At 42.0% G+C, this 27781-nt stretch overlaps 2 protein-coding genes across 3 annotated transcripts in view; one reads left to right on the top strand and one right to left on the bottom strand.

Annotated features, from left to right (window-relative positions):
* Positions 1-1707, bottom strand: part of prkg1b (protein kinase cGMP-dependent 1b) — a 125792-nt gene extending 124085 nt beyond the window's left edge. Inside the window, exon 1 of the mRNA XM_061231344.1 lies at positions 1111-1707. Within this exon, the coding sequence (XP_061087328.1) occupies positions 1111-1376 (266 nt within the window). The 5' untranslated portion in view covers positions 1377-1707. The remainder of the gene's footprint in view (positions 1-1110) is intronic.
* Positions 1708-13509: 11802 nt separating this feature from the next.
* a1cf (apobec1 complementation factor) lies at positions 13510-27761 on the top strand. Of its 2 annotated transcripts, none has more exons than XM_061231116.1 (12): positions 13510-13603; positions 16193-16336; positions 19080-19214; positions 19793-19923; positions 20230-20468; positions 20719-20883; positions 21737-21834; positions 22369-22648; positions 24597-24790; positions 25277-25413; positions 25561-25706; positions 26238-27761. In XM_061231116.1, exons 2-12 carry the CDS (start codon positions 16238-16240, stop codon positions 26387-26389), a joined length of 1776 nt encoding a protein of 591 aa, XP_061087100.1. In that variant the 5' UTR covers positions 13510-13603; positions 16193-16237; the 3' UTR covers positions 26390-27761. The 2 variants fall into 2 exon arrangements, with proteins under 2 accessions (XP_061087100.1, XP_061087098.1); XM_061231114.1 differs by having other exon boundaries at positions 24573-24790.
* Positions 27762-27781: the final 20 nt, after the last annotated feature.

Genomic DNA, 27781 nt, shown 5'->3' with positions numbered 1-27781 from the left:
TTGTTTCAATTACATTATTTCGCAATGCCGTCAAAAGAACTAGGTTACCAGCGGCTTCTGACAAGACCCTAAACCAAGCGCTCCATTCCTGTTAATGCTTGAAAAATGAAATATTCTCTCAGCTAAACTGCATGAAGACGAGGTAGCTCAAATGTGATAATGAGATGTGCTACCCTAAAGGCAAATAAAGTTTAAAACACTAAAACAGTACATAGCGAATACACACAAATTAATCATCATCAATTTTCTCTTCTCTGATTTTATTGACAACATTATCTGTCGATTCAGATATATCAGATCTAACACTCATTTTTAAAAATGTGATAGTTCACCTGTGTGAACATGTCAGTTACTAAACAGAAGCCAATGTAATGGCATTCCCCACGCCTGCCCAGAACAAAAATAAAAACGAGGCACATTTATATTGTAGCTAACAGTTACCCGTGAGTGTGTGTGGATGTGCGTGTGTGAGAAGTGAACATATTGGCTACGGCTTTAGATCTAACATCATGAAAAGCCAAGAAAAAATCTGAGGAAAAATAGGATCACACAAAGCATTTCTAATTGAGTATTAAATGTCCTTAAACATGCATTTCAGCTCTCAACGTCCATCTACTAAAAGCCAATAATGCACTACACTTCCTCCATCGAATTTCCCCTGGGAATTCTGTGATGGAGCAGATCAATTAAACTCGTTGATGGCGTATGTTATTTTCTCCACTTAGAACTACCTTTCCCCTTCAGAATGAAAGTGTTGGCCGATTGATCGGCCGGTGACATCTGCAAAAACTATCTAAATGTAGTCTGACTCAAGTTTCAGTGGCGGCTGCTACCTTAGACTACAGTATGGTGATTGGATTCGCCTGATATTCTCTTATCGCAAACATGCATTTTAAAAGCAGCCTACAATGCCAACTCTGAACAATACAATACAACACATATAAACGTATATGCACACATACATACATACATACATACATACATACATACATACATACATAGGCCTACATACATACACATTATTTAATTGTGGATCATGTGCTGTAAAATTGCAATGCAATGACATAATGGTATCCCACAAGGTGAAGCGAAGTAAAAACAACGCCTTACTTGTCAGACTTTGCGTATTTCCGAAAGGCTTGACTGGTCAGATCCTGGAAGGATCTGTACGTCTGAGGTTCCGCCGAAATGCCTTGGGCTCGCCGGGTCCTAGGTCCAATTATCTGAGCGCTTGGTAAAACGGATTGACATTTGTGGAGTTTTCTTCTCAATTCCTGGATCTCTTCCTCCTTTTCGGCTAGGCGTCTCTCCATGTCTCTTATCCTCTCCTCCTTTAGCATGAGGATTTTGGCAAAGTCCTCTTCGAGGTCACTCATTTTAGAATCGGCACAAACTTTTCTCCCGCGTACGAGTGGCGATAAGAAAATCCGGTGGATGCTGTGGTCGAGCTGTCTCGTTTCTGAGGTAGACACCTGGCACTAAAAATCCGACGCGTGGACCTTTTCGACCCTGTTACAGTCCTTACTGCTGATTCAACTGAAAGGTACAGACAAATGATGTTTGGGCGGTAAGCGACTGGATATGTTGAGTGCTAATCCTCAGAACACTCCAGGGAGTTGGTGGTTAGATTTCATTGAGAAACCAATTAGAACGTCCCCTTTACTCCAAAGAGACATTCGCGTTGAGCTGGAGCCCAGCGCGTTCAGATCAGTGCATTGGATTAGAGCTGGTAGTAGCCGCGATAACACCTATAGCATGCAACACGAACTAACCGAAGAAGAGGGGAAAAGACAAATCTTTAAACCCAAGACTTGATGCTTGAGATGGCAGTAATTGCCATGTGATCCAATGCGTGACGCAGTCCTGTGTAACTCGATCCAGTTCTTGGAGACAATGTTTACATCACGATTGTACTGAGCATTGCACCGTTTCTGGAGAACGTGGATTCAAGTATTCACTTGGATCGTATGGCTTCAGGTGTTGCATATTTCGTGTTAAACTGTGTCATAGTCTGAGCTGATACCTCGGGGCATGCGTTTAAGTCATTTCGGCCAAATTGAATCCGACAGTGATGTGATAATAAACCACACACGAGCATTTACTTGTTATACTAAAGTCATTCTTCCTGTGATACGTATCTACCTTGGGTAAGCGTTGCAATTATAGAGTAGCCGTCTCCACTTTTTAGAAGATGTTCAAAATCATTACGCACTTGTGAACGTTTCCTGTGTAGCCTATTTTATTCGTTGAAACGTTGTGTGTGCAAAAAGTGTGCACGTTACCACTTTGACTTGAAAATGCCTAACTTATTCGTTGAACTACTGCCTTCTTATGTCTCCCATTTCGCGCCAGTTAATTTATTATCAGCCTGCTAGGAGAATGATTAATTTAAAAGCACAGTAGCCTACAGAGAGAATTCATCGTGTGCGTGGTGTGCAGAATATTTAGCCTTTGTAGAATTAATTCATATTCTCATGGTAGTATTGACTATTATTATTATTATTATTATTATTATTAGTAGTAGTAGTAGTAGTAGTAGTAGTATGTGGCAACAATGGTTTAACATTCTTAGCATCATTTTATTTTTGCGGCTGGCTATGCATTCCCTTCACAACACAGTTGTTTTGAGAATGCAAGGTAGAGCCAGTCATTCCTGACTCAATGGTCCTGTATGGCCAAAAGTACTCTAATGGCCGCAAGATGTGTGACTCTATCTACTTATGTCTTTTGGGGAGCAGGGCTTAAGAAGGAAACGTGATCAGACACCACCAGGCTGGCTGTCCAGCGGTGAGATCACACCTGCGCCCGGGAAGGAGGAGCGCCACCCTGTGTTCGATTCAAATTCATAAAATCACATTACCTTGATTGAACACAAAACATATAAAATACTGTAGGTAAGTCATTACTATTTGATTCTTCATTATTTATTTTTATTCGTGCACCTTTTTTTATGTGAGTGCTAATTTATAAATACACACATTTTATTTTCCAATTAGTCAATTTCCTGGTATCTTAATAGTCCTGACATACAGTAGAACATATAAGTTTGATGTATTGCTTATTATTAATGATTAATTCAATGATATCCTGAATTATTTGACTGGCGTGGTCACCATGGCAATAGTGTGTATATAAAGAAAGCTGAATATTTGAATAGACATGTATTATGCTGTCATGGTATGCACAATAAGAGAGGTGTGTTGGATGGGATTACCACCATACCACCAAATTTCACCTTTCTTTCATTTGATACGTATATTTTTATTAGATTATGTTTCACTAATCTATGGAAAGCACATAATGTTTCACTAGTTATGGTAAGAAAGTCTATGGAATGTAAGCTCTGCCACTTCCAACAACAACAACTCAGAGTTAATGTTTATGAATATCCAGACATAAGTGAAGTGTGACTTTGCAGTTGAAGCCAGGCAAAACTATGGAATGTTACTTGTAGCTTGTACATATAGGAATATTTTGTTAATTTTGAAAAAAACAAAAAAAACTTTTGATGCAAGCACACAGCACGAAGATGATGAGCCCTATTCCTTTGTTAGAAAAAACCCAGATACATTCGCCAGTAAAATGCTCCAGCTGAGCAGAGATTTATTATTGGCTTATAATGTTTGCTTATAGCAATATTAGAGTTCATTAGAGTGCTATTTTCAGCACTCTCTGTTAATTGTGCATTAGCAGAATTACGTCATGCGATGTCCACAGCTCATAAACGGGGCGGACGCGTCGGGTGGAAGTCATCGCTGGGTTTCTGCCACTTGCGCCTGCCCGTTTCACACCGAACAGATGTGAGAGTTCACAAAAAAATGAGCATTGCCAAGCCTCATATCAGAATAAGCAAGAGCCCTCCTCATTTCCAAGGAAGAGATCAGGTTTCAGAGGAATCCAGCAGGCATTAGTCATCCTCTTCCTGTAATGCTTACATAGTCCCTCTAGGAAACTATAGAGGGTCTTCTCTGAGACGACAGCATTTTTTTTTCTTCCCTTTTTCAAGATCAATACTGTTTACCTCCGGTGCCCAGCCTGCAGAACTCATCTCTGAGGACGGAGCAATGTTAACTGGCTTTGTGCCATCGATAACAGGCATGGGCTTTTCACTGTTGTGTAAAACAAAACAAAACACAAAAATATGGTCAATGCCAATCACGGGAATGAGCGTCTTCCAAATGTAGTCCCCCACACACAAATTAAACCATGTGTCAGGAAAAGACACTGCCATTCTTAGTTAACAAGGTCCTCTCTTTGTTTACAATATAAATTCAAAAATTGAGCAACTGCAAGGTTTATTCAAAGCCCTTATTTTCAAGGTAAGGTTGTCTCTGGGAAGTAGAAAGCCGCCTCTTGCCATTAGTACATTTTACAAGTTGTTCACAGTTTATCCACTGGGTTATTCAAGGCCTGTGTATTTTTGGGTCTTTTTTTCTCACTTTCATCTCAGATTATTTTTACTCAAGCTATAATAACCCAGGGATCAGACAGACTGTTTTATCACTTCTCCCACATTGTCTGAAGCTTTGAAGGTGCACAATTTTTTTTCATTACTGGATGCTGTAATTCGAAGCTTTGCTGAGCAAAGTCCCTCAGATAGCAGTGCTTCTAAGCTTCATACTGTACATACTGGAGGACAAAGTAGAGATCAGTGCCTGCATCCTCCACTCATGAGCAAGTGGACAGAGGTAGGTCACGTACATACATGCAAATGTGAATGGCCCCTTTACAACCAAGAGACTGCTCAGGGGCCAAAAATGAGCTGTAACCTTCGTTACACATCTAAAGACTTCCAGACGGTAGTTTCCCAGATGTTCACCACAACAGAATGCGTGAGGCAAATGCTTGAAATAACTAAGCTCGCCCCTCCTCCGTATTTCTGTCTCCGCGTCTCTCTTTCTCTTGCCGTAATAAGCGAGCGCACATTTGGAAAGGTCAGAGCATTCTATTTTAACTGTGGAAAAAGAAACCCAAAAAGAAAAGTTGTTGTGTGTCTGTAGAGGAAAGAAGAGCAAATGAAATATTTTTTGTCTGGGCAGACAGCCATGAAACTGCAATGATACTTTGTTAGCAAATGATTTTTTAAATAAAGCAAAACAAATGCATATTTGTGAAAATAGATCATTAGTAAAGTTGAAATGGAAAATAGCTCAGTTCACTGGAATTAAAAAAATCTTGGAGTCCTTATTTCAGTATTAGATGATTCATTTTCTTTTTAAATGGTAAATTATGTCAGATTACATAAGATGTCTTAATAGATATTCAGGCCTTAATAATCATCCAGGGGTCACAACCATTCCACCTTCTTTACAAAAACTATGCAACGCCTAATGTTTATACTTGCTGTTCATTTATTATGTACATTAAAACCCTGAAAACTACTTTTTAGAAGCCTATAAAGAACAGTGAAATGTGTGGGGAAAAGTGTAAAAAAGGATGAACTGACACCTGTGGGCAGAAATAAACCCAGGTAAGACACCGAGACAGAAATGTGTAGAGGGAGAGGCAGAGCAGCATCTTGCAAGAGACTGGGTTTATTTATAACAGCGCATGTAGCTCATGCACAAGTGCACTTGTGCTTATTAATCATCCTTGGGGGGTGCATATTTATTACTCTTCAGTTAGAGCTAGGGCACTTTCGATCAATGAGGCCCCTCTTCTGCCGCAGTTCCACGGCTCAGATAGTCTTTCATAAAAACAGCTCATATTTCTGTCTGCAAGAGGCTGTTGTCCCGGCCGCTGTTGGTTTATCACGCTCATTCATTGCACAGAGAAGGGGGAGGGAGAGAGATTTTGATATACCCCGCTTTGTGAAGTGATGCATTTGCAATTGATTTGTTCTGTAATTGCGTCTACGAGTGCAGCAGAACATCATACTGTAAGCCTCCCATTCATGCAGACACACACACATACACACACAAAGCTTTTGATTTTCAGCATCCCTGCATCTTATAGGAAAATGAAATTTGACTCAAGTCTCCACCGTTACATTGTACAGCATGCATTTACATTCCACGCTTAAAATCAAGAGGATTTTGAATGATTTATTCCTGCCACAAAGATCACCATATCAAACAATGGAGACATCGCCCTGGGCTGCCAAAGCTAATTCAGAACCTGAGAGTTGTCAGTAATAGCTCTCTAATGCCACTGGTCTGGCCCCTGACCTCGTAATGTACCATCGCTTTATTGAGTGCAGACCCGTTCCCCACGTGACACACTGCACTGCTCACTGGACCGGGAGAGTACTTACGGCGCATTTGGAATAAAAAAGTGGGAAAATGGATAACGCTGGTCAATGCAGCAACTATATTTTAATGTGGTGCACTATTCCTTAGCCTCGAAAGCTAAACAAAATTACCGTGAAGTGAAAATGAGCTCTACAGTGCTCCCCTTTTAGGAGCAATTGCTGTTGAAAATTGATGTGTGCTAACTGAACACATCTGCTAATTGGGATGCATTAGTGTGCTCCTAAATGTTTCGACTCAGGAGCAGATGTGCGCCTTAGTTAAATGTTAAGGTAGAACCAGCATGCCCTTGGATGCCCTTGGTTATGGTGAGGGAATTCGGATCTGGGGGTTGAGGCAGTGGAGGACCTTCTCATTTGTTACAGACAGACTGGACGTGTGAGAACACAGGGTGCTTTAGCCTGAGGTCAACAGGTGCAGAGGTCACCAGCACATTTCCTGATCATAATCAGACCTACGCCAGTCTTAATTAATGATACTAATAACACTGTTATCATAAAAGTTGACCTATGTGGGCGTTTTAATCATGAGAGAGCCTCTGCTTTGCATGGTGCCTTACTGAAATCCCAAGCACATAGGCGAACCATCTAATTGCTGCCATAATTTGCAAGTTTTTATATTGCTTCAGTTTACACCTAGGACTGAAATCATGTGGTGAGAGTAAGTGAGAAAGAGAGAAGACAGGGTGGGAATTGGTTGAGAATAATTTCATCTAAAAATTAGAGGGAAAAAACATTCACCATCATGTACAAATACGGCTAAGTATCACAATTATCTTTTAGCATTGTGGGATGGATCTATCCAGTACGTGCATTAAGACCCATGCTTATTAGATCATATAAAACAGCATTCATTGATTTTTACATAGATTATGGTTGTATGCCTGATAATATATGCATGATGGTATCATGGCTCTTTTATTGTGATACTATTGTGATATGTATCATATCACAAGGAAAAGGCTGATACAGCCATATTCTTGAAACAGTCAAATTGATCAATCATGACATCTAAGCAAAGGCTGTTATGGAGAGATTGGTTATCGCAAACTCAAGCAGAAGTAAAACATTGTTTAAATGTTCTTACTATAACATCAAAATGACTGAGGTAAAGCAGCAGGTCAATGGTCAGCGCTTTTACCTCTTTTCAACACTTCAATTCATGCTTCACCAAGCAATTGACAATCAGTTCTTCCTTCATGACTAATTCCTGCCTCGAGTATCGGCAAACCCTTCAAATGAACTCATTTATTTAAGTCCAAGGGGCTTTGAATGTTTACTTCTCCTCGGATTGACACAGGGAATACGGGTAGCTTCTACAGTGGTCAGCCAATCAATAAGCATTACATGAAAAGCTAACAAGGTCTCACGACTGCCTGTCTCAAGATCAGGAGAGTACAAGAACATAACAAACTGTTGCTAATTGAGTGAAGATAATAAGACAGACCAATGCAGGTGGCTTGCCTCAGACTATTTCTTTCGTACCTCTTCAGCTGGTTCATTTGGAAAATAAATACATTATAAGTTGAAATGATGATGAAATTATATGCAACACTACCGATATGTTGATGACTTTGATTAGCTATGATAGTCTAACAATTATGGTGTTCCTGTAGATATTACAGTGGGCTCCAGAATTGTTGGAGAAAAAAGGCTGCATGTAATAAACCACATGGATAATGATCTGTATGTTATGTTCCTACATACTTTTATTTCAATGCATTTGCTCTCATGTTACGATATTTGTTATTGAGTAATTTCATTGTTACAGAATTATTGGCACCCCTAACAATTATTGTAAATAAAATAAAACAAAGTGAAATTGGCAATACTTTATGATAATAATTTAGTTAATCTCAGTCACAAGGAACTATTTGGTGTCATTCCATCAGTTCCCATTTCACCAGGGTCTAAAAATGAGGTAACAAGCATCTTTGCCAGCCATCTGCATGGGAAAAGCCATGGACACAAGTGCATATCATCCCCATGGATGGTAAGGAAGATGGTGAGGGAGGCAGTAAGTAACCCAAGGAGTTTAAGAATTGCAGAGATATGAAATGAAATGAAAAATGTAAGACTTTGGTTGATTTCATTAAATCATTAATAAAGCACATGTTGGAAAATAAATCTTCAATGTCAATAACTGTATTATTGTGAAGTACATTGGACTCAAGTTAGTGAGTTTATTCTGGTTGCGAGCTTATTTCAGTTTACTCAGTCCTGCCATCAACCATGCCTTCCTAAAAAGGAGACCAAAAAAAATGTTTTTCCTGCAAGAGGAATCTTCTATATCCAGCATTGGCTCGCTTACTGTATGTAACGAGACCTGTAGCAACCAGGTTACCCCGACACAGCACTGCTTTCCCTTTAACACCCCCCCCCCCCCCAATAAAACGAGCGACTTGCCTCTAAAGATAGACTAAGGCAGCGGGAGAGAATGTCATAAATTGTTAGCGTCGCCCCTGCTAAATTCCTCCCCAGCGGTTTTAGTGCCATGTTGTCACTGGGAGCAGCTGAGAGACCCGGAGACATTCCTCCGTGGCTGACCTGGGGCTCACCAGGCCCCCACTCGCAGGCCCTCAGCGAAGGGGTTAACGCATAAAACATCCCTCAATACTGCACAACCGGCCTGCAGCTGACAGGCTTAACGGTGACACGGTGTGACCAGTTTTAGTCATACGGTGTATCAGTGACCTGGAGTCTGAAGCAAACACGATGAACAGACTGTACCTTAAGATGCTGGTGAAATGTACTTACAATAAAATAGGCATTTTTGTTTAAATGTGCTGCTCTCCCTCTCTGGGGAGGTGAATAGTAAGAACACTTCTGGATGACATTGTACAGCAGGCCACAGTTCAATTGCAATTAAAGCGTTTTGCTAAAACTGAGAAAATTGCTTTACTTTCAGTAAAGAAATTATTCATTTGAAGTGGGTGTTCATTATAAATTCATCAGCCCTCAGTAGTGGCATAACCCAGGTATATACTGTATAAACATATGACCAAACCCAAACTGACAAAAGATAATGAAAAGCATTAGGACACCAATGACATAACATCTTAGGTTACATCATATGATGTACACTGAACCACAGGCTATAATATTAATGTATGCATAGGACAATGTTTACGAAACATTATGTATCATTCATTGAGGTATAATAAATGAGAATAGTGTGTTACGTAAAAGGTGTGTTTATTTCATCAGCTGGGTCAGTGGAATTACTATGCATGTGCTCTGAAGGGAACGGTGTCAAGGAGAGAGCCCAGGCCACTGAACCAAAGCCATTGCACAAGCCCCTGTCAGTCAACTACTGGTCCTATCCCATTCCAACTCTGAACCAATCCCTTCACTGTAGCATCATCTAGTGCTGTCCAAATGAACCAATCCCATTGCAGCACCATTCACCAATCACTGACTAAACCAATCCCATTCCAAGCTACTTCCCTTGGCACCACTGAGCCAACCCCATCACTGTATAACAATCAACCACTGAACAAAAGAACCAATCCCATTCCAGCCCTATTCACCGATTAACCACTGAACCAACCCCATTGCACGCCCATGAACTGCTCAGCCAACTGAGCCAGTCGCATTCCATACCCATCTGCCATTCTCATAAAACTAGTCCATTCCAGTCTAATCTGCCCCTTAACCAACTCAGCATGCTCCATTTTGTGAGCTCCCTCAGAGACCCAGAGGGGCAGCAGAGTGGAGGCCAGCCTTCCATTAGCCAGGAATCCCTGCAGACTCTGACACGGGCTTTCTCTCAGAGAGCCGTGTGCATCCACATGAGGTCACAGCACAGACAAGCCCCCGTAGGCCTGCAGGGAGGGTCCTGTTCAGGGTCGCATCAGATCATTGAGTCTCCCACGCACCGGAGGCTTTGGGGGGGGGGGGGGGGGTGATGGTCGATTGATCAACGGGAACACCGAAGCACTCAGAACCTGGAGCCCTGTGTCGAGGGCCTGTCTCACATTAGTGAGGGAACGTCTCACCATGTCTGTCATTTTCTGTCAACTTCACCAGCAGTAAAATAATTTTGCCCATCATTTATGGGTTTTATATTATTACTATAAATATGATGATGATATTATTATTATTATTATCATTGTTATTATTATTATTTGTAGTAGCAGTAACTTGACTAAGGAGAACTTCCGTACAGATATTCGGAAGTATTTTTTCACCCAGTGTGTGGTCAGTGTGTGGAATAGCTTGCCAGCGCATGTAGTGGAGGCAGAAACACTGGGGGTTTTCAAGACCAGACTTGATATGGTGTTAGATTTTATTGTGCTTTTAGGCAATTTAGGTGGTAGGTACACTTAGGGGTTGGGAAAAGGCGAGCATTGCTGGGCTGAATGGCCTGTTCTCGCCATTACCTTATGTTATGTTATGTTCTGTTTTGACATTATAGTAATAGAGGCATCGCGGTAGTGCTGCTTCTTAGCAGACACTCTTATCCATAGCAACTGATAAAGCTTACATGGTGTGAAATACATGTTGTATAACACAGAAGAATCAAGAAAAACATAAATACAGGGAAAGAGCAGTAAGTATTACAGTTAGTAAAATAAAAGCATATGGTTGGGATCATAGGCTGAAAAACTGTTAAATCAACATTCATACTTAAATTATTCATAGTGATAAAATGAAACTATAGGGTGCTAGAAAAAAAAACATAGGCTGGGATTGAATCAACATTGGACAAATAAAAGCAATATTATTATGCTATTATTATTATTGACAATAACGATAAAGTGCAATGCGTGCCTTTATTTATAACGTCATAGTTAAGGAATGTTGATTGAATACTGACCATAGTCTATAACATATAAGAGCATAATTCAAACTACAGTGAACATGGAGCTTACAACCTTGTTTCATAGTGTTTAGCAAAACAATGATTCATATGAGCAATATTAACTCATACGTTGTACAGTATATAAACGCCAAAGTCATTGATAAAATAGAACGGTAAGCCTGTATGAATTGTCGCCATTGCCTAGCAGCCAGAGGTGCCCTTTCATTCTTTCCATGTGACAAGATAAGGTGCCAGAGGAGGTCACCCTATAACAGAGCCATCCCCCGGAGGCAGTCACTCGCTAATGTGATGTGGGGAAATTGGACAGTCTGAGCTGTGTTTCTTGTCAGATGGTATACATGGAGAAAGCGCGACTTCCCATGGAGTCGGCTTATTAACTCACAGGATTACATAACTGGACGTACAGACCAAACAGTGTACCATGCCTGTGTCCTTTCCTCGGGAGAGGCCACTGTGGACATTCTCGGCCCAACAATGCTGCGGAGTAGAGCAGTCGCTGTCACGCATTCCAGTGCGATCGCAAGGAAAGTAGCCTAAAGCTAGACATCGCCCTGTCGCCCACCGTAAATCTAGCCCCGCTGTGTCAGGGCACTCACCGCAGGGCCGAGAACATGTCCGCTGCGGTCAAAGACCAAGCCTAATTAATCCCTCCTCTAAAACCCACAGGCTTGTATTAGTCAATCAAACTAATTTCATCAACAGGGAAATGGCTGCAGAGCACTTTGGACAGTGCACTGAATAGAAATTATGTAAGTTACTGCAGAATGGTAGCTGCACATGACGTGGGTGAAGGAGATGGAGCAAAACAGAAAACGAATCTCTATGACAGTATTCAAAACAATTACATGTAGGCTATTCAAAACCGCTGGTACATGGACAACGAGATGTCCTCTTAATGAATCTGAGCAGAGGGTATATAAACCATCTGTTCTTTAGAACAAATTGTATGGACAACAGAATATGTAGAAAGAAATTAAGGTATTTTAGTATTAAAAGGCTAAAAGGAGTCAATTAAATATAAACACTTTCTCCGGTTCACTGATGGGGTTTTTTCCCCAACAAAACGTTCTACCATCGAAACGGGTAATTCAGGGGCGCCACATGAGGGCGCTAGATACTATAACAATGCTGATACTGCATGCATGTAGGATTATTCTTTAACAGTCAGACGTAAAATACGAGAATGCTACTGAAGTTATTACAGGCTATTGTTACTGATAGGATGTTGGAGTTGAATTGCTTTCCTGAGTGAGACCAAATTGTGACCAAAAGTGATTCCAAACTCTCAAACACACACGGATTCAGATGACAGTATTTTAGCTTCGCTAGGTTTAACACATCTCAGATGCATACTAATTAATTCTAGAATTATTCTGTCATGTTTTGATTACACTTTCACATTGTGTTTGAATCACAGTAGTCCTATTACACAGACATAGTTGCCATCAACTCTTAATCACTGTCACTGTTTGAAAAATACTTGAAGGGTTTATGGGTGAAATGAGTGTTTGATAAAGGCAGACGCCATATTGATAGGTTTGTGGCAAAGTCAGCAAAGCACTGGTACAGACTGGTGACAGACATGGCACATTTCTAATGTGAAAAACGTAGTGGTTGACATCTGGTGAACAGCCGGGGTCGGTGTAGCATGCAGGTCAGGTACACGCGTATTCCGGGCCATATCTAACTCAAGCAAACAAGGCCAGACAGCAAACACAGAAGCTCAACAACAAAACATCAGCAGTAGCATGTTTACCTGGTCAATCATTTCTCCAGCTTTCATCCAAAACAGAGGACAAATACGTGACTCATTGCCACTACAAAGTGGAATTGCCCACAACTATTGATAGTGGTAAAAAGCCTAATATAGTCAACTTCACAATAATAAGGCAATCATGGTTCAGACCTAAGAGTATAGCTCCTTCCTCAATGTGTGTTCCAAGTAAAGGGGAGTTAGGTCAATTTATCACATTAAAATATTTCCCTCTCCTTAATAACTGGTCTTCTACAAGATGACCTACAGGAGCCCTGTGTTTGGAGATGTAATCAACAAGAAAATCGCAAGATGGTAAAGTGAGTTCTCAGGGTGTAATCTTAATCATAGTCCATGAGCATTATGTATGAGTCACTGAGACCATGGCAGATATGATTACTGCAATCCATTTCCCTGTAATACTAGCATGTAGGCTAGCCATGTGCGGTGTCTTCTTTATTGTGAAAATGTATGTCTGTGTGTTTTGTGTGTGTCTGTGTGTGTGTGTGTGCGTGTACATGTGTACGTGTGTGTTCTCCGTTACAGGCCAACTGAACACACCATGATCTTGTTCCTGGTCAAAGGGCCCCAGTGGAGACAGAGAGAGAGAGATAGAGGCGGTTAAACATTAACCCGCTTGCCTTGTAAAGCGGCTCCAGGACAGCAAACCTTTGGAGTTTGATATGATGTGATTACAGAGTCACCCCAGTGACACGTTGCCAAATTCACCAGAATGAAGGTCTGAGCCTCCCGGGTGGTGATCTCTGAAATTGCTCAGGTAAACTTGCCCGTTTTACTCTGCTGAAGTCTCAAAAAACACGTCCTCGGGGATAAGGAGAGCGACATCACTTGTTCTTTAAGGCGCGGGGGATCTTCTTTGCCTGATGTTTTGCATGGCAGTAAGCTTGACCGTCTATGAGTGAATGCTGTCATTCATGCTGTGTGGTGCTTGTCGAGGACACAGTCAAGGTAAAATATGGGACTGCTGGTGGCATTTAGGCCACTGTCATTTTGCTGTACCGTGTTTTGATGTAGTAAGTGCGGAGCTATGTCTTTATGTACGGCACATAGCACTAGTAATTAAATGGCTCTAGCTTATAGGATGCTGCTGCAATGGTGTGCTGTCTGGTTACCTATGGGATATACTGTATGCAAGTCTATTTTTGCAGCAGAAAATTGGGTTAATGAGCCAAAACTGATCGCTGGCTTTTGGACATTTTCTGAGGTCCTCTGAATAATATCAAATATTTTGGCTATATTTTCAGTCGCTAGTAAACATGTTAGATATTACTGAACACAGATAGTTTGTGGCCTGTACAAAAAACTGAAGCATTGTTCCTAAATGGGGAAACTGAAGATATTTTATATCTATTAATCGGTTATAAAATATAAATAATGTGAATTAGATGGGACTTGCTTCAGGGTAAATTGAAATGGCTTATTACTTGCTTGCATTGGAAGATAATTTTGTAATGGCTGTACACCATTTTAGGTATGGGTACGTTTTTGGTCTTAGTTTAGCATTACAAGCATGACAGGCCTAGCCTATGGCCTTCAGCTGCCTGTGTGTTTAGCTTCAGTCAACAAACTCAGAAAAGCAGGTATTGATCTCCGCAAGATAAGGGCCCATCTAGTTATCTTGTTTATGCAAACGGTAACCAGGCTGTCCAGGAGAGTGTCAGACAGAGAGAGAGTGTATCTAATGGAGCCATATGTAACAGTTTGGTCCCTTGAAAGCATTGCCTTTAATGACACCGGCTCTCCCATACCCAAAATAGAACATATTACAGCTTTCTTCAAGGTAGCATCTCAGTCAAGAGTGTGGTAAAATAATGCAATAATAACTGGTGAGAGGAGCGATACATTGTGAGTTTTCTTAGGCTAGAAGGTTGATGTTGGCATTGCCTGTCTGTCCAAATGGTCTCTTAGCCAAGTTGCATACCGTAGTCTAATCTTGCGCAAAGCCTGCTAGGCTATAACTCAAAGCTTTTGGCTAACATACATGAGTTTATACCATTACCTGGTGCTGCTTCTGACATCTGGCAACATTTTGGTATCAATCAAAGACTCGTTTCGTTTTGACAATTCACGTGCTCTGATTAATGCATATTTTGTTTTGTGTCTCTTCACCTCCAGCACTTTGAACTGTCAAGAAAACCAGCCATCTAGTGAAATGCATTTGGCAGTTCCTAGGCCGCTGCGTCGGAGTATAAATTTGTTGTACGGTTTTGGAGTGCTCATCTCAATGCGCACGTAGCGGATGTCACGCAGTGTTGTTATTGTAGTTTTTTTAAAGTCGTCACAGCCGAAGAAATGCGCACGTGAAAGTCTGTGGATGACCTAGAATCTCTCTTGACAGTCGTTCCTCATTAGATTTTTGAAGGAGAGTTACTTGGTTATTAGCATCGGCTACCTTTGATCGACGCATGCATAGCACACAATAGTAAATAATTCATCAACGATCTTAAGATTTGTGCGATTTTGGTGCTGGTTATTGTTTGCACGAATGTATTAGTTAATTGTTTGCAAGATTTACTAAAGACCGTGTCGTGTCTTTCGTGTAGGAAAATACGAGATGCTAAGTGGTTTGCATTGATTGCTGTAGTTCTCCTTCAGATGCATTTAAAGAGTGACGGGTTCACACTGCTGACGTCTGTAGCTGGAGTTTGAAATGGAGATTGGGGGGGTGGGGTACTGTATGATCTGCCGCAAACCCGTTACAAAACCAGAGAAGTCTCAGCTCACTTCAGTTAATAATTAGGCAGTAATCCTTGACCTGAAACTGCATTTCCATGCAGCCACTACTGTCACTTACCAGAAAACACATTACCTTCCACCACCCCCTTCCCCCTCCCCAGAAAAGTAGATTGACAAGAGGAATGTCAGTTTAAAAACCTATATAGGCCTACTGTATTTTGCAGTGAATAAGTTATCTAGTATGAATACATGTAGTAAACTGTAGTTTGCATGTGCATGTTGGGGGAAAGGGATTGACTACCATTGTTATTGTCTCAGGAGTAACATGTGGACTACCTAAAGTCCTTACTTAAGGCCGGGCAGAATGCATATGGCTGCAAAAAAGTCTACATCTTAAATGCAAAAATTATGTCCTTTAATGAAAGCAACTGATGAAACAAAATAATAAGATCACATTATTCACTATTTATATATCCCTTTATAAGAAAGAAACAACTAAAATGTTCAACTGTATAGTGGAGTGGAAAGTGTTGCATGCTGGTTATGATTGGTGCGTATCAGTAATGTGTGAATCAATGTTTAATTGATGTATAAGTGTTAAATAACGAAATTTAGCAAGGCATGACTGTGCACTGTCATTTATGTGTTTTGAACTTTGATTTAATTGCAGTGAGCACCCCTAATTACGCTGATTTATAGCTGATAATCACTCACAATGGAAACCAATCAAAAATCCGGGGATGGACTGGCGGGCATGCAGAAAGAGACAGCGCTCAGATCTCTCATCCAGCGCACAGGATATCATTTGCTTCAGGTAGGAATCTGACCTCGAGACCATAACACCATCTCCTGAGATCTCATTTCAGTCATGGGGTGGGTGGGATGGCTAAGGACTAGATGCACTTTGCAAATCCATCTCGAGCTATCTGGTACTGTGTGCCTGTTGTGCCGGGTGGCATTTTGTATGTTGTTGTTTTACTCCAATTTTGTGTATTGGTTGTGTGTTTGTGTTGCATGCATATAATGAACAGTTGAACCTTCATGAATACTGTGTTGCATGGATTCTGCGACGTTCAGAGCGCCTTCCTTGTGTATGTGTCGCCATCTGCTGACTGGTATAGGAAATGCTACTTTCTACAAAACAAAATTATTTTGGCCAAATACGGCTGCTGCTGCTGCTGCAAATACGAGCTGAGAAATGTTTTCGCAAATTTGGATAGAATCTGTGTACAGCTAATTTTAATAACCCCCACAATGGCCTTCCCATTTAAAGGAACCATTATCAGCATTTTTGCTTTATCAGTATAATGTGCTGCTATTATCAAAAAGGAGCACTTCAGTTTTTCCATTGATTATCATCCTCATTCAAATCAAAGAACAATAGGCATTGTCTTGACACTGACCAATAAAGTCTCCCATTTCATTGAAGTCTCTTATGTTTTGTGAAGCTAATGCCAGAAATCCCCCCATCCTTGCCCAATATCAATGACCCTTTCATGAACTGATTGCTATATTCAGTCTCATTTTGATTCACACTGATTGTAAAGTGCTGTGTGATTTTAGGAAGGATCATGGTGTTATTCTGGAACAATGCCTCCCACATACACTGGTAGTGCACTGTAGCAAAGATATTATACTATATTTTGGGCAATAGCCAACTGTGCATACAATCTCACAACCCTGGGTCCTCATTTCTGAGTACGGCCATCTTAGTGATCCGGTAAGTTCCATCCAGGATACCAGTGGAGCTTTGAAAAGCGGTCGCAGCTCAGGCCTCCTGGGTGAGTGCTAGGGCTTTTACGTTTGAGGATTCTTTAGCGTTCAATTAGACAGATCCACTGAGGATCCTTTAGCGTTCATTTAGACAGGTCCACTGAGCAGTGCTTTAGCGTTCATTTAGACAGGTCCACTGAGGATCCTTTAGCGTTCATTGAGACAGACCCACTGAGGATCCTTTAGCGTTCATTTAGACAGGTCCACTGAGCAGTGCTTTAGCGTTAATTTAGACAGATCCACTGAGGATCCTTTAGCGTTCATTTAGACAGATCCACTGAGGATCCTTTAGCGTTCATTGAGACAGACCCACTGAGGATCCTTTAGCGTTCATTTAGACAGGTCCACTGAGCAGTGCTTTAGCGTTAATTTAGACAGATCCACTGAGGATCCTTTAGCGTTCATTGAGACAGACCCACTGAGGATCCTTTAGCGTTCATTTAGACAGATCCACTGAGGATCCTTTAGCGTTCATTTAGACAGGTCCACTGAGGATCCTTTAGCGTTCATTTAGACAGATCCACTGAGGATCCTTTAGCGTTCATTTAGACAGGTCCACTGAGGAAACCTTTAGCGTTCATTTAGACAGATCCACTGAGGATCCTTTAGCGTTCATTTAGACAGATCCACTGAGGATCCTTTAGCGTTCATTTAGACAGATCCACTGAGGATCCTTTAGCGTTCATTTAGACAGGTCCACTGAGGAAACCTTTAGCGTTCATTTAGACAGATCCACTGAGGATCCTTTAGCGTTCATTTAGACAGGTCCACTGAGGAGTCCTTTAGCGTTCATTTAGACAGATCCACTGAGGATCCTTTAGCGTTCATTTAGACAGGTCCACTGAGGATCCTTTAGCGTTAATTTAGACAGATACACTGAGGATCCTTTAGCGTTCATTTAGACAGATCCACTGAGGATCCTTTAGCGTTCATTTAGACAGGTCCACTGAGGATCCTTTAGCGTTCATTTAGACAGATCCACTGAGGATCCTTTAGCGTTCATTTAGACAGATCCACTGAGGATCCTTTAGCGTTAATTTAGACAGATCCACTGAGGATCCTTTAGCGTTAATTTAGACAGGTCCACTGAGCAGTGCTTTAGCGTTCATTTAGACAGATCCACTGAGGATCCTTTAGCGTTCATTTAGACAGATCCACTGAGGATCCTTTAGCGTTAATTTAGACAGATCCACTGAGGATCCTTTAGCGTTCATTTAGACAGGTCCACTGAGCAGTGCTTTAGCGTTCATTTAGACAGATCCACTGAGGATCCTTTAGCATTCATTTAGACAGATCCACTGAGGATCCTTTAGCGTTCATTTAGACAGATCCACTGAGCATGAAAGGAAGAGATTCTAAGGCTGTTTTCACCACAGCAGCATGACAGAAGAGCCCATGTCTCTGCAAGGTAGCCATGTACCACAAATGCGATGTTAGTTTTTGACCTGTTAGTAGGCAAGCGGTAGTGGGATTCTCCCTTTCATTCACAGAGCCACAACATTGTGTGTCCACCTGTCTACAAATTTGTTGGCATTTTTCACCACATCCCATTGGGAGCATTTGTAAGAAGTGGCGCTGTTAGTTGTTAGCTTATTAGCTTAGCGCTAATGTCCTTTTCTGCCTTATTTGACCCAAAATCAGGAATAAAACCATCTAGCTTGTGAGCATGTCAATGCAATTCCACTGTGAAAGCATGGTTCTCTCATCCTACAGGAATCGCTGAAATCATTCGGGCTTAAATCTTGTGCCCCTTCTCTAAACTGCTCCATTGTGTGTGTTCACAGGAGAATGGACAGAGGAGGTACGGGGGGCCGCCCCCAGGGTGGGAAGGCCCGCCCCCAGAGAGAGGCAGTGAAATATTTGTGGGGAAGCTGCCCAGAGACCTCTTTGAAGATGAGCTGGTGCCACTCTGCGAGAAAGTAGGGGCCATTTCACCAATGTGACTTTAATGTGAACATTCCATGGGAGACATTTAAAAGATGAGGATATACTGTCCTGAATGCACTAATTTCCAGGAACTTTTAGCAGAAACGAATAAATGTTTCATGGTGTTTTTCCAGTGGAGGTTCCAGTTTAAAGCATCTCAAAGCCTGCTGCAGCTAATTATTTGGCATTTTAATTACCTTTCACTGGGGGTTTTCAGCAGAATCAAATACCCTGCATTTAAAGCATTCATTAAGCCAGAAAAAGATACAGGACTGACACAAATTATGGAAACTGCATTTATAAACAGATTTTGACGATTAATCCACTATTTTGCAACTATTTCTCTTTTTGTGTCTTATGTTATTTGTAATAAGTGTAAGATACTTTCAAAATACCTTATTTCAAGATTTCAAGTACATTTGAATACATTATAAGAGGAACAACAGAAAAGGGTGGACAGATAATAGTTTAATGGTATGATGCTTATTCTTTAGTCAGTGTCACTGTTTCCATAATGTATGGATGCTGATATAGTTAGCTGCTCTCTGAAAATGGTCATCACTGTATGCAGTTCGGCAAAATCTATGAGGTACGGATGATGATGGACTTCAACGGAAACAATCGTGGCTATGCGTTTGTGACCTTCACCACCAAGCAAGAGGCCAAGAATGCCATGAAGCAGCTCAATAATTATGAAATTAGGTGAGTCCTTACACATGTACATAAAATAAAGGCAAGGTGTAGCATTACCTAGAGACCTCCCAGTCTCCTCTACATGTAGTCTGCTACAGGAGAGATGCAACAGTCCTGACTGGGGTAGGGGGTGGCCAGTTTGGGAATGTGACCTCATATAGTGGACCTGGGAGGGTGGGGATAGGGCATTTATGGACACTACACATGGTTAGTTTCTCTTTTTCCCCTTCTTTTAGCACCCCTCCAGATTATATGCCCTATGCCTAGAACCACGCTAGATCATTCTCACGGTTGATCATGTGATCATTTCTCCAGGAACGGGAGGCTTCTGGGAGTGTGTGCCAGCGTGGACAACTGCCGGCTGTTTGTGGGAGGCATTCCCAAAACGAAGAAGAGGGAGGAGATCCTGGCGGAGATGAAGAAGGTGACGGATGGAGTGGTGGAAGTCATCGTCTACCCCAGCGCAGCAGACAAGAGCAAGAACAGAGGCTTCGCCTTCGTGGAGTACGAGAGCCATCGCGCTGCGGCCATGGCCAGGAGGAAGCTGCTGCCAGGTATGTGTGGCTGGCTAATCACAACTCAGCTCCTTAGAGAGCCAATCAAAACTACACTGCACACAGATTTATGCATGAGAACCCAGCTTCTTTGGCCAGTTGCAACGTAGAATCTAGTTTCTTCATTCCACACTGGAAATATATTTTGATGCTGCCCATTAGGGTGAAAAGTTTTTTCTGTATGTAGCAGGAAATGGTGAGCGAGTGACTGCAGCTGAGATACTGTGATGGTAAAGTGCTCTGTTCTCAGGGAGGATCCAGCTCTGGGGTCATGCCATCGCAGTGGACTGGGCGGAGCCCGAGGTGGAGGTGGATGAGGACACCATGGCCACAGTGAAAATCCTCTATGTGAGAAATCTCATGTTAGCCACCACAGAGGAGACCATCGAGAAGGAGTTCAACAGCATCAAACCAGGTTAGTGCAAAAATGGATGCACTACTCTACTGCATATTGATGAACCAGCCTGCCATATGGCAGAATAACGAATTCCATAATGTGTAATTCAGAATTTCCAGCCAGCAAGATGCCACAGTACCTTGTTAGTTTGCCCATTAGAGAGATGCCCACACTGGTATTGGAAACCAGATATTAAACCCATTTATACAACTGGATTTGCTTTACCACGGCAAGTTTACAACATTGCTCAAGGGGACAATAGATTCTTCAAAGCCAGGATGAAGCCTTCCTGGTTACTAACCCAAGTCACTAACAATTTAGCTAACCTACAACCCCAAAAATCCAAACCTACCCAGCTCATTAATTTAATTCTCAGGTGTAAAACGCCAAGCAAGAATTGTACTGGTCTGCTCATCATGACTACAACTTAATAGAATGACTTAAAGGCTTATAGCCAAAAGACACATTTCAAGACCTTAAAATCTAATGTATGACATTTTACACAAAAATATTATTTAAAAGTATGAAAAACTACTACATTTAAGAGGTCGTATCTGCAAGGAGGCCGCCAATTCACTTTGGAATCTTTGAAGCTCAATATCGCAATAATTCCAAGGTCATGATTTTGCTCCATAAGACGCGAGGGAATCATAGTGGAAAGTAAGCCATGCGAGACTTACGAATGGAGAGATGGCTGGAAGGTTTGTCCATCCCCCACGGACTCTCTGGGGGCACGGGTCTGTATCAGCCGACAGGAGAGGCAGACTCTGTGATTAATGGCGGGTTCCTCTGAGGTCCCCACCACAGCACTGTCCAGCCCAGTGAGCTTGATGGTGGCGCGGCAAGCCTGACCGATTGGCCGATTCCGCAGGGGCCGTGGAGAGGGTGAAGAAGATAAGAGACTACGCCTTCGTCCATTTCACGCAGAGGGAGGACGCCATAAACGCCATGAACGCGCTGAATGGAAAGGTAACACCGCGTTGACCGTACCCGTTTGAGGCCGAGGCCCAGTCCTGGCAAAATCCATCTTTTCACTGTTGATCATGTCAGACAGAGCCACCATTACATGACATTACATTTTATTCTGGAGAGCTTTTATCCAAAGTGGCGTACAAAAGTGTGCGTGTTAAGATCTTTAGAACCAACTACAGAACAGGTCAGATAAGTTACAATTCACAAAGAATCAGTTGTACAGCCATGAACTTTATATCCATTACACATGACAAATAGGCCATATTCGTAAGGAATTAGGCATTAGCTAACAACTGCTGAGCCTTTCTCAGGTTAATCAAACATTACAGAGCAATGGGCTCTGCAAAATATCCAGTGTACAGGTTTTATTCTTAGGACTACATTTAGTCAGATATTATCTCAAGTCAACTGTGTTATCATTCAATGATAAACCATTTTTTAAAAAGTTTTACCATTCAACAATGAGACACAACACGGAGCACAGTACACCATCTTGGCTACAGGCCAGTTGAATGTAAGCTCTGTGTGTAGATGGTGGATGGATCCCCGATCGAGGTGACGCTTGCCAAGCCCGTGGATAAGGACAGCTACGTGCGCTACACCCGGGGAACGGGCGGGCGGGGCGGGGCCCTGCTGCAGGGCGAGTACGCTTACACTCTGGGACAGGTGTACGACCCCTCCGCCGCCTACCTGGGCGCGCCGGTCTTCTACGCCCCCCAGGCGTACACCGCCATCCCAAATCAGTTCCGCTTCCCCACCGCCAAGAGCCACGTGGGAACCCGAGGGCTGGTACGCACACCGTCGGTCAGAGGTGGGCATCCTCTACTCCTCTCTCCAACGCAGCGGGGTCAAACTCAGAGCCATGGAGGGCCACTTGTGTGCTGGGCTTTATTCCAAACTCAGATCTTCATTATGTAGTTAGTCGATTCTATATTTCATTATTATATAATAAGTAGTAACGGTAGTAATTTGCCGGATTATGGTTGTAAATTTGCACATAATGTATGTAAAGGGAGATGTGTTATTTGAGTTGTCTAAATAACACATGTTGTTTTAATGCAGTGAAATGCATATGCCTGAAGGAATCATTGGACCATTCATTCATTCATTCATTCATTCATACCAATTAAGGCAGCATTAACTGCATAAACCTGCTCACACACTGCATACACTCTGTGGCAATGAGTTTGAGACCACTGCTGAAATTAATGAACTACTGTATGTCAGGGATCATCAAATCTAAATCCAGTCCTGGTTTTCTTTCCTCCCTGGTAATTAACTGAATATTTAGTGCTACTGATTGGCCAGACTGTTCACACCTGACTCCCAGGTAAAGGGAGGGTGGAAAACCAGCAGTTCACAGCCCTGTAGGACACAGGTTTCTATGTTGTGAACATGACTGTATTATTATAACTGTGTTATTCAGGGTGGGGGTCAATTCCATCTCAATTCAGTCAATTTAGGGAATTCACTGAAATTCAGTATGGAATTTATGGACTCATAAAATCAACTCAATTTATTCATTTCATTTCATTTCCTGAATTGTCTGAATTGAAATGGAGCCAACACCAACCCAAACAACTAATTTCTCATTCAATTAAAATGCTCTGCAAATTGATATAATGGTATTCAATGCCATTGCATTCAAATTGAACCATTACATTTAGAGTCACATACAGGTATAAAGATATATTAAAATCAGCAAATTGCAAATCAAACTTTAAATAAATGACAGACTGCTGTACAAATGCTTATCTTGAATGAAATAAGAGCTCAGCAGAAATGGTTATGTCATATAGAAAGCAGTAAAGTCCACTAGATGTGGCTGATAAATGCACATTTACACCCCCATCCCCCTTTCCTAAAGGGGCAAAATATTTGTTGTTGAATACAGATCATAAGATCAACACATGTACTAGACCAGGGGTGCAGATCTACGTGCTTGTTTTGTTCCAACTTCATTTTTGTTTCCTGATTGCTCCATAAACTACACTGGTTCACTCCTGTACTGGATCAGTAAAATCTTTAGGACAGTCTGTGACTGTAGCTGGTGCTTATACACATATCACGTTTAGACATGACTGACCTAATGAAATAATTAAGAGCAGAAGCTGCCACAAAATCCTGAAACAGATCGACCCTTGCTGTGCACCCCTGTACTAGTCATTGCATTACAGTTTTTATCAAGTTTGCACATCTGAACTAATATACCGTACATACACTAGCTTCAGGTACACACCTGCACTTATTGTCAAAGGTGCAAAGTGATCCCTACAAATGAAGCACCCTTTACATTTAAAATGCAGGAAGTCAATACATGTCTTCTTAACAGCACTATTTTGCATCCCTGAATCAGATCTGCATGTATACCATTGTAAAGAAAACAGGAAATGAGACTTTTTGTGTGCTGTAGGATGTATTTGATACTAATCTGTCTTCCACACCTACTCAGTACGCCAAATAGAGAAACTTCAATCTAAGATGCATGGGGACAAGAAAATAATGAATCAACATTAAACAGCTTGATAAAACAAATCTGAATTGAGATAATGATCAAAGCCCTGTCTGTAAGGCTCATTTACCCAGCAGGGGCTTGAGTGATAAGAACTCAAACAGCGATTGGCTGTACTGCGCAGGCCTGGAAAATGCGTTTGTGATTGACACTGAAAGTCTTGATTGAAACCCGGATGATTTCTGGTGATTTGATTTGATTTAATGCCTTCTTGCATTCCTAGAAGTTTACATGAATGTACCTGTAGGGGCGGCGGGTGTGCGGGGGCTGGGCGGCCGGGGGTACCTTGCCTACGCAGGTGTGGGCCGCGGCTGTGCGGCCTACCAGCTAAAGACAGACAAACGCCCCGAGGACAAGCTGTACGACCTGCTGCCCGGCATGGAGCTCACGCCCATGAACCCGGTGACCCTGAAGCCACAGGGCATCAAACACGCCCCCCAGGTACACACCTGGACACACACACACACACAATGCGCACGTCTGGCTATTCACACGTCATGTTCCCAGACCTTCAGTCTGAGTTTAACCCTTTTCTTTTTTTTTTCTTTTTCTTTTTAAAGCCTCAGTCACTGTTGTTCTGAGGGGTTTTGATATATTGAGCTTCATAGTGATACAACCTTTTAAATCTGGCATTTTTTCATACTTTTACATTTTTGTGTAAAACTTCACACATATATTCTGTGCTCTATAAACAACATATTTATGACAATAAATGAAAATATTTAAAACATGTCAGTCCGAACCTCATAATTCTAAGGTCTCGCAATGTTACCGATTACAGTTATTTACAGCAATGTATAATTAACAATGTTCTATTTGTGATCTCACGCCTCAAACGGTTAAAGCTGAGCATTCACAACCGAGGGGGTAAAAAAAGCTCATGACTGCAGCAGCGTGTGAGTTAAAGTGGGTGCCGTGTGAACACAGATCCTGGAGGACATCTGCCAAAAGAATAACTGGGGACAGCCAGTGTACCAGCTGCACTCTGCCATTGGGCCGGACCAGAGACAGCTCTTCCTCTACAAAGTCACCATCCCAGCTCTGGCCACCCAGTACCCTAATGTGTAAGCTCAAACACTCCGATGTAACTTCCTGTCAGCGCTCTGCTCTCCCTGTTTGTTCAGCGCCAGTTTACTCAGCCGCGTGATAGTGCGCTAGTAGCCGTGTGCTAGTAGAGCTACTTGAATCTTTTCCTCTTCCCCCTGCCTCAGGCACCCGTTTACACCGGCCAAGCTGTGCACGGCTGTGGACGAGGCCAAGGTCCATGCTGCTGAGCACGCCCTGCAGATCCTGGGCCTGCAGACAGAGGGCGCTGAAGCTTCCGCTGTGGCCGCTGCAGTCGCTGCTGCTTTCCCAGGTATGTTAAGGTCCGTGAGACTAACTCCATTATCTTCTCTCTGGTACTACTAATACAACTACACACTAGAGCGCTACAGGAATGGATAGTCCCTTCAACAGAGACAGCTTTCAGAACACAAATGCAAGTATGCCAACCTTTCATGTATGACTGCTCAAAATGTATGGAATATCCCACTTATGGAAATAATACAACTTGCAGACAGCTCTGCAACTCCTATCCTGCTCTAAGATGATTTTTATCAGAATGCGTTTGATTGCGAGGCACTTTTGGGGCGAAATTGGCTCAGGTGGTAAGAGCAGTCGTCCGGCAGTCAGAGGGTTGCCGGTTCAATCCCGCTCCGGGTATGTCAAAGTGCTGCTGAGCAAGACACCTAAACCCCAATTGCTCCTGAAAGGCTGGTTGGTGCCTTGCATTGGTGTGTGAATGGGTGGATGAGAAGCATCAATTGCCCAGCACTTTGGATAAAGGTGCTATATAAAAGGCAGACCATTTACCTTTTCACTTTGTGCTCTTTGTCCCTTGCTGTAGGCTACACGATAGCTAGCACCTCTGCCACAGTGGCTGCCTCCCAGCTCAAACAGGCCGTGTCCCTCGGGCAAGACCTGGCTGCCTACGCCACCTACGAGGGCTACCCGGCATTCGCCATGGCGACGCGCGGGGATGGATACGGCGTGTTCTGAGACAAATACGAGCCGCCATTCCCGTTCTGAAGGGTGTCCCATTTTAATTCAGTATCTGCTTTAGATTTCCTTTGATTTCTGCCAATTCACGTAGTTCTGTAGTGCTTGTCTCATTCTTTGTTAAGAGACGGCTTGCTAATCAGTTGAAATGGAAGTTTAATTTGTGTTATGTTTGAGCCCATGAGTCAGCCTTTGACATCTCTCAGGAGCAGAGCAAGATGTTTACAAAACAACATGCCTTTTTTCTTTCCATTTTGGTTTAAATATATTTGTGCTTTGTCTCCTTTTGTTTAATCTTAATTGTGAACACAGTATACATGGTAAGAAGTTCCATGAAGAAGACTAACAATTCCATGGTCTCCATCGGGCTAATTAAAAGGCAGCCTTACCTTGCCCAGACCAAACCCCTTTTAGCCTCACTGGTAAATTGCATTAAACATTTAAATGAGAGAGAATAGCCACTGACAAATCTTAAGAGACAAAAAATTGTTAGAAACTCATTAGCATTTCATCAGTTGAGAGCCAAGACATTTCGGTAATGTTTAATTTCCTGAAATGTCTTCTAAGAAACTCTGCCTTTCATTTATAATGTCAAAACATAGAGTGGGGTTAAGGGATACCATTTCATTCCTTGTCTATGTGCCTTTTGTTTTGTTTTTTCTCTGTGTGCTGGAAGACATTAGCAGGGGATGTCTTTTAAAGCAGAAATAGTACAGAACAGAATGACCTTGTTTCAACAAGTTCCTTTTTTATATTTCCTCATTCAATTTTTCCGAACACAAAACATTTTTTCTATTTTACAGATGTTAATACTGTGTGTGAAGGGAACTAAAGAATGAGTCAACTAAAAGATCGGTGTCTATAGCAATGGGGGGGAAAGCTTTTATTTCCTGGCTCTTTTCTGATGTTTTGCCTTTGGTTCATGTTCACATTCCGTTTGGATGCCTGTTCAGGAGGGTTTTGTGTACGTCTGGTTGAAAAAAAAACTTCAGGTCTGAACACGTAGCTGGTTGTGAAATGAAAATAAAGGCCCAATGGCTTCACAACTATATGAAACATTGCCTAAGCAGTTACAGTGACAGTATTAAAAGTGTGTGTAGCACTTAGAACTTATTTTTGTACCAGAAATGCAACACTATTTGTATAGAGTTCTTTTGTTTTGGATATTTGAATATTTCAAACGTATCATTATTAGTCGGAAAAAAAACAAACAATAACTGAATTACCACTGGGGGATGAAACTTAGAAAATTGGAAATGTAATAAAAAGTAAATGCATCATTGTGCTGAAAATTGACTAGAACTGCTTGGGTAATTGCTGTGTGTCACTTAATTGCTCTCTGAAATGTCAATAAATGTATAGTATGCAAAAAGCTGCCTTCTGTCTTATTAG

This window comes from Conger conger, chromosome 2 (genome assembly GCF_963514075.1).
Source record: "Conger conger chromosome 2, fConCon1.1, whole genome shotgun sequence".
NCBI classification, from domain to species: Eukaryota; Metazoa; Chordata; class Actinopteri; order Anguilliformes; family Congridae; genus Conger; species Conger conger.
This window is presented reverse-complemented; position numbering and strand designations above follow the sequence as displayed.

Coding starts and splice junctions, on each gene's coding strand:
- a1cf (XM_061231114.1), top strand. CDS start 16,238: ATGGAAACCAATCAAAAATCCGGGGATGGACTGGCGGGCATGCAGAAA. Junction 25,414..25,560: donor GCCACCCAGTACCCTAATGT/GTAAGCTCAAAC, acceptor CCCCTGCCTCAG/GCACCCGTTTACACCGGCCA. Junction 25,707..26,237: donor AGTCGCTGCTGCTTTCCCAG/GTATGTTAAGGT, acceptor CCCTTGCTGTAG/GCTACACGATAGCTAGCACC.